The 13975-nt window shown below is 33.0% G+C and overlaps 1 protein-coding gene across 18 annotated transcripts; it reads right to left on the reverse strand.

Annotated features, from left to right (window-relative positions):
- Window positions 1-416: 416 nt before the first annotated feature.
- On the reverse strand, window positions 417-6650 carry LOC112796062 (BTB/POZ domain-containing protein At5g47800). Of its 18 annotated transcripts, none has more exons than XM_072234925.1 (8): window positions 6511-6650; window positions 6243-6330; window positions 3453-3499; window positions 3164-3242; window positions 2975-3044; window positions 2476-2874; window positions 1570-2310; window positions 417-1148 (listed from the first exon to the last, which is right to left on the reverse strand). In XM_072234925.1, the coding sequence occupies exons 4-8, from the start codon at window positions 3220-3222 to the stop codon at window positions 621-623; spliced, it is 1797 nt and encodes a 598-aa protein (XP_072091026.1). In that variant the 5' UTR covers window positions 3223-3242; window positions 3453-3499; window positions 6243-6330; window positions 6511-6650; the 3' UTR covers window positions 417-620. The 18 variants fall into 18 exon arrangements, with proteins under 18 accessions (XP_072091026.1, XP_072091021.1, XP_072091025.1 ...); XM_072234920.1 differs by having other exon boundaries at window positions 3453-3553; window positions 6511-6647; XM_072234924.1 differs by having other exon boundaries at window positions 3453-3523; window positions 6511-6644.
- Window positions 6651-13975: the final 7325 nt, after the last annotated feature.

Genomic DNA, 13975 nt, shown 5'->3' on the forward strand with positions numbered 1-13975 from the left:
CTTTTCAAAAATGAAAAGATCCAACTCTCTCTCACTTTCTCACCGTGGCTTAGCCACTTTTTCTCTTTATTTTTTTTTGTTTTAAAGTTGTGGGCCCCACTTGGTTGGGGACCCACCAACAATTTATTACCAAACAGGATATAAGAACACAAAATTTTATATCTCTGTTTTTTATGTCTTGTTCTCAGTGTCTTATCTTGTCCTGTTCTCATAAACAAACGCAACTTAGGTGTGCGAATAATTATACTAATATTAAGATTTAGGTGAGTAATTTGGAGGTGTAGTGTATTTTTACTTTATTGAACCAATTTTAGAGTTCATTATTCATATTATTCACAAAAATCATTATTTACCTAACAAAAGTCCATAATAATATCATCTCTCTCACACAATAAGAAGAATTCAACTGCATCATATTTGTAGCATTGACCACTTGGAATAATAAACATTAATATAAGAGATAGAAAGTGCAAAGGATCATACACTTCTTACATTTCTTTTATGACACAAAATGAAATAATAAGAATTGAGGTAAGTTTTACAAATTGAACATATTGGAAGGTTGAGATGAGTTTTTATCTGAGTTCTTCAAAGGATTTATTATTATGATTACCACTTTTCTATTTTCCATTTCCATGGCCATGTTCTGATTTATTACTCCTTACCTTTCTCATGCTTTTCTTTGAAACCAATTCCAACTTGCACCCTGATGTACATTCTTCTTTTGTTCCTCCTCCTATAACCATCTTCTTTTCAATCTCCAATGCCAATTTACCATCTGATATTTTACTTCTGTTTTGAACCTTTTCTCTGCTCTCGGCATGAGACATTCTTCTCATGAGTTCCTCTTTGTTTATGCCTAAAGATTGTGTGTCGTACGCGACTTTAGCAGCCGGCCGCTTCGCTGCTGCTCCTTGAAGTAAATCATGATGTGATTTTTGTAGCTTGTGATGATTGATGGTTGTGGTTGTTGTTGCCTTATTATTGTTAGAGCCTTTCTCTTGTTCAAAGTAGACAAGCTGAACCACTGTTCTTAGTGGCAGAAGCTCGTTCTTAACTGCGTGCGCTCGCGCCTCTGGAGACAGTCTTTGGCATTGTAGAATCCGGCACAAGCGCCTCTTCTCTGCCTTGCCAAGATCAGGATGCACCTGTTTATGTATTTAATTTAAAACCATTATCATGAATGTACCATAAAATTAAATTGCATATAATGAAGTAGCTTAATGCCTAAGGAATGTAGTTTTGGTGTGAATGTCAAATTGTGAATAGTGTTCTCTTCTCTTCCATGAGGAATTCTTAGATATGCCGCATCTACCGATGTTATAGTATTCTATCACAGTTCTATTTATGTTTCAATCATTAAAATCTGTAGTGTTCTATCACAAATTCATTAGCCTTGATTCCTTGAATTGTGTTTATATTGAATGGAGTGTCTACAACTACAATATGCAATGCCAACCAAAACAAGAATTATGCCTTTTCATATGCATTTGTCCAACAATCGCAAGAAAGAAATCATGAAAATTCAACAAGCTCACACAAATTCACAAGAATGTATATATAATTCACCTTAAGATAGATGTTGATTGCCTGGTAAAGATCATCATGCTCTGATCGGCCAATAGCCGGCACGGCTTCAGCAAGAGCTACAAACTTTGATACTGGCATGTTATTATCCCTTGCAACCACTTGAAGATAGGAATCAATGAGCTTCCCAACATTTCTGACCGATTTCAAGAATTGTCTGTTATCAACTACACTAGGGGGCTTGCTCTTCCAAAACTTGAAGAAACTCTCAAGAACTGCTAGGACTAATTCTGTGTCATAGAAATTCTGGTCCGAAGAAGAGGTCGAATGATAGAGCAAGTCGCTCACCGTTGCTTCCTCAAACTGTATGCTGGCTCTTTTTATCAGTTCTGTTTTCGTCGTTGGCGAGATGCCAAGATGACTCGAAATGCTGAGAAGTTTCAACAAGAAGCCAACTGAAACCGATCCTTTATCTGCAGGAATCATGCTTACAATTGTCTCAAGAATTTTTTGGTTTTTCGCTTTTGATTCTTCGGTCTGTGCTAGTGAACTTCCTGAACTTCTAATATTTGTGAGGCCAGGTAGCCACTTGCAAGCATAGACGTGCAATGCTTCACCAATAAGCTGGTGTGGCAACACATATGTTGATCTGATTGCCATTATTATGCACCGGAAAAGATCTATACCAAGATCTGACACGTCCTCTGTCCACCAATCCTTTGGGACAGAATGATGCTGTTTTCTAGCATAACCGGGCCTCGTGTAGGTGTAGGACCATTTAACCTGCAAAGACCAATCATTATTAAGCACATAATGTCCTAATAAAAGTTTCTTGCATATGTAAAATTGAATCTAAATATGAGGTGCTGAATTTGGATTTATGCATGAATCTTTCCTAAGAAGAAATATTAGAAAAAGTGAAGAAAAGATGTTATTTAGGTTCTTAACCTGTGGTGAGGGTGTGAGAATTTTCTCAATAATTGAATCAATGCACTTTCTTATTATTCCAAGATTCTCTGACCAAAGTGGTAACTTATCAGTGGCCTGAATTGCTACAATGGAATCCTTCCAACCTTCAAGAATACAAGAATTGAAGAAAGCCTCAAGCTTCCCTACAAAGTTACCCTTCTCGATCGATTCGTTCATTTGGAGGAACTTAGCTGCACAGAATGCTGGCACAATGTTATGAGCACTAATATTGATTGACATGCCATAACAGAACTTGGCACAGAGTTCAAAAGCATTTTCGCCTCCGGGTATATCATGAAGCTCTAGAGAAACAGGCTCAGGATCACTGAAGTCACTGCAAAGTTGTTGCAGAAGACCACATTTCGGAAGAAGCGGAGCCTGCAGCTAACGAAAAGCAGAATTATAATTGAACAAAGATAAAAATTTTGATGTTATTTATTTTATTAACACACATCAAACTCAACCTTAATTACAATACCTTGTGTAGCAAATAAGTAATATCATTGATTTTTATCACAAGGTCTACAGCTATATTTGAAACCAAAGTCCTGCATTTATGATGAACACAAGTCAATTTATGAATGTTATATATAGCAAGTAGATACATATATACATACATAAACATAATTAATATATGGGCCTTTTGAGGAAAGATTGTTATGAAAACCTGGTAGCTTGTTCAGTGTAGAAAGTATCTGGCCTTGTCCCAAGTTTCATGAACTTCATTTTTTCTATTTGTTTTTTATCTACACACACATGGCAATGGTCAAGAAAAACTTGTAGCACAAAGCCTGCACTGATTCAATTCTGAAAAACAGAAACTTCAGTGACAGTATGATTGTTCAGAGATCAAGGACATGAATCCACATATCATGTCATGTCCTCACTATCATGAAAGAGAAAAAGAAGATGTAGCAAATGTAGAAGCAAAACAGTGATATGCAAGAAAGCCTTACCTCAACTTTCATTTGACAAGTGCTGTGATTCTGACTCCTTCATTCATCTGAATATAACTTCACACAATGACCTTATATGTATAAAAAGATGGGTCCTCAAACTACATATTAATAATACAGGAGAAATTAAAGCAATAAAATCAGGCTTTTGCTGTCATGCACTCATAAAGGCTATTATGCAGAATATTGTGCATATTTGGAAGTAACTTTAAACTACTCATGAAATATCGTAGATGATATGTGAGTCGACACAATATTTTACACATTATACGCATATATAATGCAACCTTAATTACATGAAACTAATTAAGATTAGGTAAATGTAGAATAACATTGAGTCACTGACATGTAACAAGAAATATAGAAGGAAATGGAAATGAGTGATGATATATAAGTTATAAGGGTTTAGCTAACATGTGCCCTTAGGGCACATGATAAGCTTACTATTAGTAGAAGGTTTTAAAATTTTTCATTTAATAAATGCAAATCAAATGCATTGGAAACTTGAATTTTTTTTATATTTCCAATAAAACCTTTCTCAATTTGTAATCTTAATATGTGTCCTTAGGGTACAAGATAGGTAAACCCAAGTTATAATAATATTAAATAGGAAAACAAAAGTCAACAACAAAAGAAAATGGACACTGGTGATGCAAAATGCTATAGAATATCTTTTTACCATGTTTGTTAGATACACCACTAAATTTGTAGTAGTGCCGACAGTGCTAATTTCACTGGACATGGTAAAAAGTGAAGCATTGCTTGTTCTTCTCTTCATCAATTTTATAATTGTTTGAATGTAATTATTAAAGTTTGTATTTCCATTTAGGGAAATTTCAAATGACCATATAGCTATGCTCTCTGTATGTTTTTGTTTTCTTGGAAAATAAAATAAACCATCATAAACAGGACTTGCATTATTGCATACATATAGACAATTGTCCATGCATCCAAAACCAACATTGAGACCTGGTTTGGTGGACAAATTGAGAGATTAGGTGAATGGTGCATACCAGGTGGTCCAATTATTTGTAACTGAATTAAACATGGCTACATGATTTAGTTGAGGCAAATTTTGTACTCAAATATTATTCACTAAAAACTAAAAAATATCAATTGCAAAACTTTACCACTAAAATGTTTTATATAACGGTAAAAATGGTATCCATGTATCTAACATGGACAGTGTCACGTCAGCAGTTTCCGTCAGTTAACCGTGGGCCAAATTGAACAACACTATTTGAAACATAAAAGATAAAGTTGCTACAAATAAAACTTGAAAATTAAACATTAGGTTACAACTTAGAGTTAAATAATATTGAGGCTATTACAGTAGCTTACATAGTTGGATCAGAATGTACATAAATCCAAAGTAAAATATGTACCAATACGCATGGCAGTCTTTTAAGGTACATGATTATTTGACAAAATGATGTGGAAAATCAGAGAGGAAGTGATGCACCAAGCAAACAGCTAGTGTGTGACCAAAAAAACTTCCTCAGGCAAAGATCATTCAACCTATTTTGTTGTGAGGTTACTTGGTTTAGTCACTTTCTCTTTATCAATGAACTTTGATATATAATTATAAACTGAATGTAGACTTTCTTTTCCTCAAATTGAAACCTATAATTGGCCAGGTAGTGGTCCTCTACCAAAGGATGGTCTTCTTAATTAGATATCTTACCCTTCCATTATAGTATACAGTAACCGAGAAAAGGTTGAAGCCAAACTTTTTCCCACTTTCTTTCTTTGTCTCTCTCTTTTTCTTCCAATTCTTATAATTTATACAATTACTTAAAAGAGCTCAGAATAATTTGTGACATAAAAGCAACTCCTTAGACATGACTTGTGCTCCACCATGAGATTGGTCAAGATAGTACTAAGGTTCAGATGGGTCGAGTTGAGTCGAGTTAGTCGGATTTCTAGTACTAGGACTCTCAATGGTGACAGTTCGATTGGGACAGAAAGACATGGTTTGTGTTAGATTTGCTTCAAATTTTGAAATTAGGAGAAACATTATAAAGAGAAGCAACAGAACTAAAGAAGATATGATCCTAGTGCTAGGCTTCTTCCCTCCTTTTAATTGTTGATAACTGACTTCTAGTTTTGGTCTATGCTTTCACAAACAGATGTTATTGGTAAAGCAAAAAAGCCACTTTGTTTTAAGGCAAAGCACCTATTGCTTTCAAACAGAAGAAAGAAACCCCTCACACACATAATTTTCTTCCAAATAAGATGGTACATGATCAGATTCAGAGTGCTTACAAGGCACCCTTTTCTTATAAGGAATCCTCACATACCTCAATTCCATTATCATAGCCGAAAATTCAGAAGAAACAGTGTATGGCTAAATGTCAACTAGCTTTTGCTCTATCTAGAATCAATTACTTCCCTATTTTTTAATAGCATGCATTCACCAAGGCATTTAGCCAATTGAGTGGTAAATTCCCTTCTCCAATATATAAAGTTCTCTCCCAGTTTCACCTCCCTCTCACCCTCCACAAGAAGGTTTATCATTTTCCTTTTGTCCTTTTTCTCTTGGAACTTTTTACAAACACAGAATCTACTTCACTGATGCTACTTTTTTCCATAATATTTTTTATACATATGTACCTGACAAAAGTGGTTTCATCTTTATATAGTATAAAGCCTTTAACTGGCTCTGAAGTAATAAGTCAACTACAATATGCTCAAATCAAATACCTATGCTAACAGAATTACAAGGACTTTCATCAAACACCAAACAAGCATGCATTGGAAATTGTTAAGAAAGAAAGAAAGAAAACATACCAGTTCAAAGCATATATACTATTAATGACATAGGAAGCAGAAGCAGTAACTTTCTACCAATTGATGAAAGTGGAAGCAGCAGAAACACCTGGAACAAGCATGCATATATGAATTAACATGTGAGGCTTGACAGTGAATAATGCTTTAGAAGTTTCATGCAAGTAATCCTAAGAGACAAAGAATTATTATAGATAGAAAGATAGAGATAAAGAGAAAGAGAGAGGAATTAATAGGCTTTGGCCAAGGAAGGCACAACTATAATGAGTACCATAATGTCTCATAAATCAAAATGTTCATTGGAATTAGTCAACATAGTAATGTATGCATCAAAAGCATGCTATCATGATTCATGATACACTCCCTTCAAATAGTATGTTATATGTATCTTCTTTCTTTAGCCATATCTTTTGTAACTCGCTATTAAAATTTGTATTTTAATAAATAATATTTAAATATACAATTAATTAATAATAAGTATATTTTCATATAAATATCAAGAGTATTTGATATATAAATAATATTTTTTAATATAAAAAAAATCAATCTTGTCATATGAATTGAAAGGGATAAACAATATATGAAAAAGTAGTATTCAACTTGAAAATTGAGGGTGTATGATTAAATGAGAAAAAGCATGGAATGCAATAAGTGGATTAAGGGATTTTGGAGTGCTTCGTCTACTAATTGAAAAGAAGGTTGTGTAGGGCCAACTCTATGCATAGGTGAAAGATCCACTGTGCATTTCATCATCATGCTTTCCCCACTATGTATATATAACAAAAATTGATATTTAAACTTAACATTTAATTTATATCAATTTTGTTACCTTTTAAATTAAATATATTTTAGTTATATGCTTACGTGACAATTATATATTGATGTGTCGTCCAAGTGTGACAATTTAGTTCTTAATATAGGAAGAATTTTAAGTGTATCAGAAATATCGTGTAACAAAATGTTTTTTTTCATACTAAATGAATATTTTTATATATTTTTCGAAATTTTTTGTATTGCAAATATGAATATTTCTATTTCTTTAAGAATTTCATAGTTTTTTTTTAAATCCTATAGATATGAAATATAACTGGATATTTCTTTTATTAAGTATTAGATTTTTTTTTATATTTATGTAATTGTTCAAAAACAACTCGTGCTCCACCATTTTTTTCTTAAATAATTCCGGAAGCAGAAACAAGTGCAAGGCAGAGACAGATTGGATGTGATGGAATCGCGATTTGACCGATTCGAAAACTTGTGCCGCTTGCAGAGGATCAATGCATGAGTGGATTCCATGGAGCAGGGCACTCCGATCCGTCACAAACAGAGTTCTCTGGCGTCGCACCAGGCCGCCAGTGGCTCGCAGGAGAGTAGAACTGCGCCGGAGCAGTGGAGAAAACTAAAACTTTGATTTTTCGCGGTGAGGATGGGATGACTTGGATTACAGCAGTTCTTACTCAGAGCGGTGTCAAAAGAGAAGTGGGTCGCGGTGGCAATGTTCGCCATAGAAGGCCGCGCGTTCACGTGGTTCCGGCGCTGATGGTGAGAGAGAGGGGTCTGTGTGTGTGGTTGTTGGGAGTGAGTAGATTAATGTGGGAGAGAAAAGAAAGATTTTTATAAGCTTTAATTAGGTTTACTGAATCAGTTTTAAATTTTTTAAAATTTAAATTTAAAAAATTTAAAATTAATGGCTGATTAAGAGTTGGTTCTATATACTTTTTTATATAATATATATTAATTAAAATCTACAGATAAAACAACTGAAATACCGATGTTTCTGGTACAAAATTTTTTCCATAATATATTATTATGTCATATGCTGATGTGTCAGTCATACTCAGCCTTATCAGAATGTGGGGCATGTGTGTTGTGATCACATGAAGTAAGCAGGTTATGGTGATGATGAATGTGAAGGATTTCATGCATGGGTGGAAGGAAGCTAAGAGCTTGTTGTGTTTGTCGTTGATATGAATCTGAATTCACTGCTCACTCGTGTGCTGATCGTTTAGTCCACCATCCATTTGCATTTCATTTTCCACCATCAAACTTGATTGTGCTCTTTCAACTAACGCCCTCTTTCTTTTTCATGGAATGGAAGCACCTACATGCTGCTTACTGGATAAACAAATCAAAACTTACTTACTATTAATTTCAGAAAAAAATATTGGTCCAATAAATGAACAAAAGTATATACGAAATATTTTTAGGTGAATAAATATATACTTGAATTATTTAAAATATTCAATATACACACAAAAGATTAGTAACGATAAATAAAAATAGCATGCTATTAGTAAAGTTCTATTTTCATTAAATTTATTGCTTACTTGTTATGTAACGTGATAAGGGAGACTCTTTAGTAAAACTTAGACAAAAATTAGTTAATTTAAGAAATTAAAAAAAATTTCAAAAAATATTGAGTGTCTTATAATACCAACATTTTTACACCAATGTACAAATCAATTATCAATGTCTTAGGTTACTAATTTTTTAATTCATTCTAATAATCAATTTCGACATTATTTTTGTATTAGTCATTTCTATCTCTCTTTTTATTGATATTTATATTATCTTCCCATAATTATGACCTGTGTAATAAGCCCCCATAAAAAATGGCTTTTTTTTAGGGCCCGCTACACATACAAGCAAATAATGCATACAATCCTTACAAGTTGGCCCAACTCAGGTTTAATCCACGCGCACTCCCTCTCTTTAAATGGAGCGTCAATTTCACGCGCGTCACTCGAACGATTACGCTTCGAAAAAACCGCTCGTTATGGCTCACTCTTCCTCTTCTCCTTCAAAGATAACACAAATCCTCAAGTTTCGAGCAACATTCCAAACTGAAGAGACATTTGAACTCATCGCGAATAATAGCAGAAACCATCAACAAAATATTATTCAAGGTACGTTATTGTTTTACTCATCTTGTACATTTTCCACATTTCTGTTTCTGATTTCGAAATCGAAGAACTATGTTTTACTGTTCTTCTATGTTCTGCTAGGTTTTATTGATCTTCTTGTTCTAAGAAATTGAACACATGGTGTAAATATATTTGATCCAATTATAAGTAAAAAATTTTTCCATAATTAAACTCTCTCTGGTGTATTCAAAATTTCTGATTTACAGGTACTATAATATGAAGTGGTGATCCAGATAGATTGGAACTCATATATGACGGTTTGCATAGAGATCTGCATAATACACCCAAACACAGACTATAAATACACCCGATAAAAAATTAAATTTACACCTCTGCTGCAGATTTTAACCCAACACTACCTGAAAGCCACTTGTTGTCCACAAGACCAAAATTAATTAAACTCTCTCTGGTGTATTCAAAATGTCTGATTTACAGGTACTATAATATGAAGTGGTGATCCAGAAAGATTGGAACCCATATATGACGGTCTGCATAGAGATCTGCATAATACACCCAAACACAGACTATAAATACACCCGATAAAAAATTAAATTTACACCCTTCCAACACTACCTGAAAGCCACTTGTTGTCCACAAGACCAAAATTAATTAAACTCTCTCTGGTGTATTCAAAATGTCTGATTTACAGGTACTATAATATGAAGTGGTGATCCAGAAAGATTGGAACCCATATATGACGGTCTGCATAGAGATCTGCATAATACACCCAAACACAGACTATAAATACACCCGATAAAAAATTAAATTTACACCCCTGCTGCAGATTTTAACCCAACACTACCTGAAAGCCACTTGTTGTCCACAAGACCAAAATTAATTAAACTCTCTCTGGTGTATTCAAAATTTTTGATTTACAGGTACTATAATATGAAGTGGTGATCCAGATAGATTGGAACTCATATATGACGGTCTGCATAGAGATCTGCATAATACACCCAAACACAGACTATAAATACACCCGATAAAAAATTAAATTTACACCCCTGCTGCAGATTTTAACCCAACACTACCTGAAAGCCACTTGTTGTCCACAAGACCAAAATTAATTAAACTCTCTCTGGTGTATTCAAAATGTCTGATTTACAGGTACTATAATATGAAGTGGTAATCTAGATAGATTGGAACCCTTATATGACGGTCTGCATAGAGATCTGCATAATACACCCAAACACAGACTATAAATACACCCGATAAAAAATTAAATTTACACCCTTGCTGCAGATTTTAACCCAACACTACCTGAAAGCCACTTGTTGTCCACAAGACCAAAATTAATTAAACTCTCTCTGGTGTATTCAAAATGTCTGATTTACAGGTACTATAATATGAAGTGGTGATCCAGATAGATTGGAACCCATATATGACGGTCTGCATAGAGATCTGCATAATACATCCAAACACAGACTATAAATACACCCGATAAAAAATTAAATTTACACCCCTGCTGCAGATTTTAACCCAACACTACCTGAAAGCCACTTGTTGTCCACAAGACCAAAATTAATTAAACTCTCTCTGGTGTATCCAAAATGTCTGATTTACAGGTACTATAATATGAAGTGGTGATCCAGATAGATTGGAACCCATATATGACGGTCTGCATAGAGATCTGCATAATACACCCAAACACAGACTATAAATACACCCGATAAAAAATTAAATTTACACCCCTGCTGCAGATTTTAACCCAACACTACCTGAAAGCCACTTGTTGTCCACAAGACCAAAGTTTAGCAGAAAATCATTCCAATTCCTATCAAATGAGTCTTTGCTATGAGAGTTTCATTTTCCCTCTCTGCTACATGTAATCAATTGATTCTTAATCTCGTTTTCCTTTCTATTTGTGCTCCGAACTCTTGTAGAAAAACCTGCAACCTTGGTATAGTTCCTGTAAAATTTTCTAGCATCTTCAAGGGTGGTAAAGGTCATTCCAACCTTCGGAACAAACTGGTCATCAACAACAGAGAGGTTGCAGAATACACCATGTCAAAAACTATAAATACACCATGTCAAAACGAAGCTGGAGTTACAGAGAGAAAAACTAACGTCAATGACGAAGAACAAACCAATGAGAAAGGAGAGGAAAAGAACGATCGAAAAATCAGGGGAAGACGCGCGAGAAGAAGAACGATGAAATTTGAAAAGAAAGAAAACAAAGAAGGAAACAGTTATACAAACGCGGGATCTTTGTATAGCGCGTGTAAGTGACGTAGGAGTTGCAGCGCGTTTTAGTGGATTAGGCGTTAATGAACTTGTAATAGTTACAAGCCCTAATCACTTGTATACTAAACTTTTCTCTTTTTTTTAACATTCATCTCTAAGTTCTTCAACCTAAATAAAATAGTCACATCTCATTTCTACTTTTATTCCACACACGATTAGAAGAGAAAAAAACAAATCAGCATCAACCAAGATTTTTATTAACAGTAAAGACACAAATATTAGTATACACATATCTTATAATGTTGATACCGTAAAAATTATCTATCTAAATTCTTCACTGTTTATAATTTTAACCGCACAACATCTATGTCATTAGAGGTGTATAATAAAAACTAAAATGTGGTTAACCAACTGAAAAATCATAATCATATTTTAATTAACTAATTTAATAAAATAATTTTAAAATTATATTCATATCTTTTTAAAATTGGTTAACGAAAATTAAATTAAAAAAATCAATTTTTAATCGGTTAACTAAAACCAAATTTAAAAAACTTTAATTTTAATTTTTAAATTAAAAATTTAATTTTTAAAAAATAATTAAAAAAACATCAGTTTTTTGGTTCAAAAACCAGATTTTTGTCCAAATATCTGTTTTATTTTTCTAAAAACCAATTTTCCTATTAAAAAATCAGTTATTTTTTTAAAATTGATTTTTATTTTTATAACCGGTTAAAAATTAATTTTTAAATTTTATAACTAATTTTATCACATAAAATTAAATTAGTTAATTAACCAAAATTAAATTTTTGATTAACCAAAACATAGGTTTGGTTTTTGGATTAATCAAACTATGTACTGCCCTACATGTCTTGGTAGCATTTGCCACCATTAAAAGGATGTTTCTTCTTATTTTTTTCGTCACACCTCCAACGGAAGATCCACTGGTATCACTAAAGTTGTTCTCCTGGCATGGTACTTTCGATTGAATGATACTGTGTATAAAATTTTTTGTAACCAAATTCAATCAAGTTAGTGCAAAACCCAGCAAAAAAAAATGTGCATGTCACTACTCCTTTTTTCGCACTTTATACAACACAATTTTTTATTAGAGAGCACAAAATTTATTAATTTAGCACACAAATTTTTGAAATATAACACACAATTTTTCACATAACATAAATTTATCGATATAACATAGAAATTTTTACTCATAACATATATTTTGGCACATAGCACAAATTTTTGCTGCTAATGTATTTTGTTAGTTGGGTAAATCAATGTTCTGGATATGTAATCTTCTAAAAATTATATGTTGCGCATAAGAAATTCTGTGCTATGTAACAAGATTTTTGTGTTGTTCACAAAAGTTCTGAATTGTGCATATTTCATTAGTTGGGTGTCAATATTTTGGACATGTGGTCTTTAAAAAATTTTCGTACTGTATATTAAAATTTGTATGTTTTGCATCAAAATTTGCGTTGTGCATCAAAATTTCTGTGGTCTAATTTTTTGAACATTTATAAGAGTAGAAAAAGATGAAGACAATGAAGCTGATGATAATAATAATAAGAGAAGATGAGAAAAAAAGAAAAGAAAAAATTAAACAACAACAAAACGACTGTAATAGTGACAGTGATAATGACGATGACAGTGACAACGACAACGACGTTAAAGAAGGAAAAAAAAAGAATAAAAAAGCAACAAAAGAAAAAGTAGCACACGAATAATTTTTTTTTAACAATTTAGTTAAACTTAGTTATTTAAAAGACTTAGACACTTAACATTTTTTGTTTTGATTTACTCTCAAATTTAGACTGAACTTCACCTCTCATCCGTCGATTTTACAAGTCCCTGCAATTGGGGTAAAAAACAGTGTTCCCTCACAGTTAGGGCACCCAATATTCTTTGAAATTTTTTTTTAATTTCTTAAATTAACTAATTTCCACCTAAATCTCAAGAGTTAACCTTTTCAGGCTACATAGCTACATAGGCAGTAAATTTAACAAAAATAGAACTCCACTAATAACGTGTCATTTTTGTTCATCTTACCAATCTTTTGTGTGTACATTAAGTATTTGGAATAATTGAGATTAGGGGTGTTTATGGTTCGATCCGGTCTGAAGATTCGGCTTGATTCTAAGTTTTGGCCCGGTGCCGAACCTTTTAGGGGCTAATTTGGTGTGATTTTATCGAATTTACGGTTGGATAAGGGTCTCAAAAATAGACCCGATCATTATTTCGAGTCTGGTCCGGACCATATCTCGGGTCACCCGAATTCGGCTGGTGACCCAATCATCATACACAATTAATATTTTGTATTATTAGTGATGGATGATGGCTATTGTTAAGTGAAATTTAAGTATTGTAAACCTTAATATTTTGTGTTATTAGTCATTATAAGACTATAAGTTAATGTTTTATATTTAAAATGCGTAAGACTTTAGACTAATGCATAATATTGTGTTATTTATATTGATTTAAATATTTGGTGTTATTAGACAATATTAGTATTGATTGTGGTTATGTTTTAATTGTAGGGAAGGGTTGATTCTTGTTATATTTTTCTAAGTGAATTTTACCATGTCAAATAATGGTTGGAGTCTTAGAAATTTGGATATTTTCACA

The sequence above is a fragment of the Arachis hypogaea genome, chromosome 4, assembly GCF_003086295.3.
Source record: "Arachis hypogaea cultivar Tifrunner chromosome 4, arahy.Tifrunner.gnm2.J5K5, whole genome shotgun sequence".
In the NCBI taxonomy this organism is placed as follows: domain Eukaryota; kingdom Viridiplantae; phylum Streptophyta; class Magnoliopsida; order Fabales; family Fabaceae; genus Arachis; species Arachis hypogaea.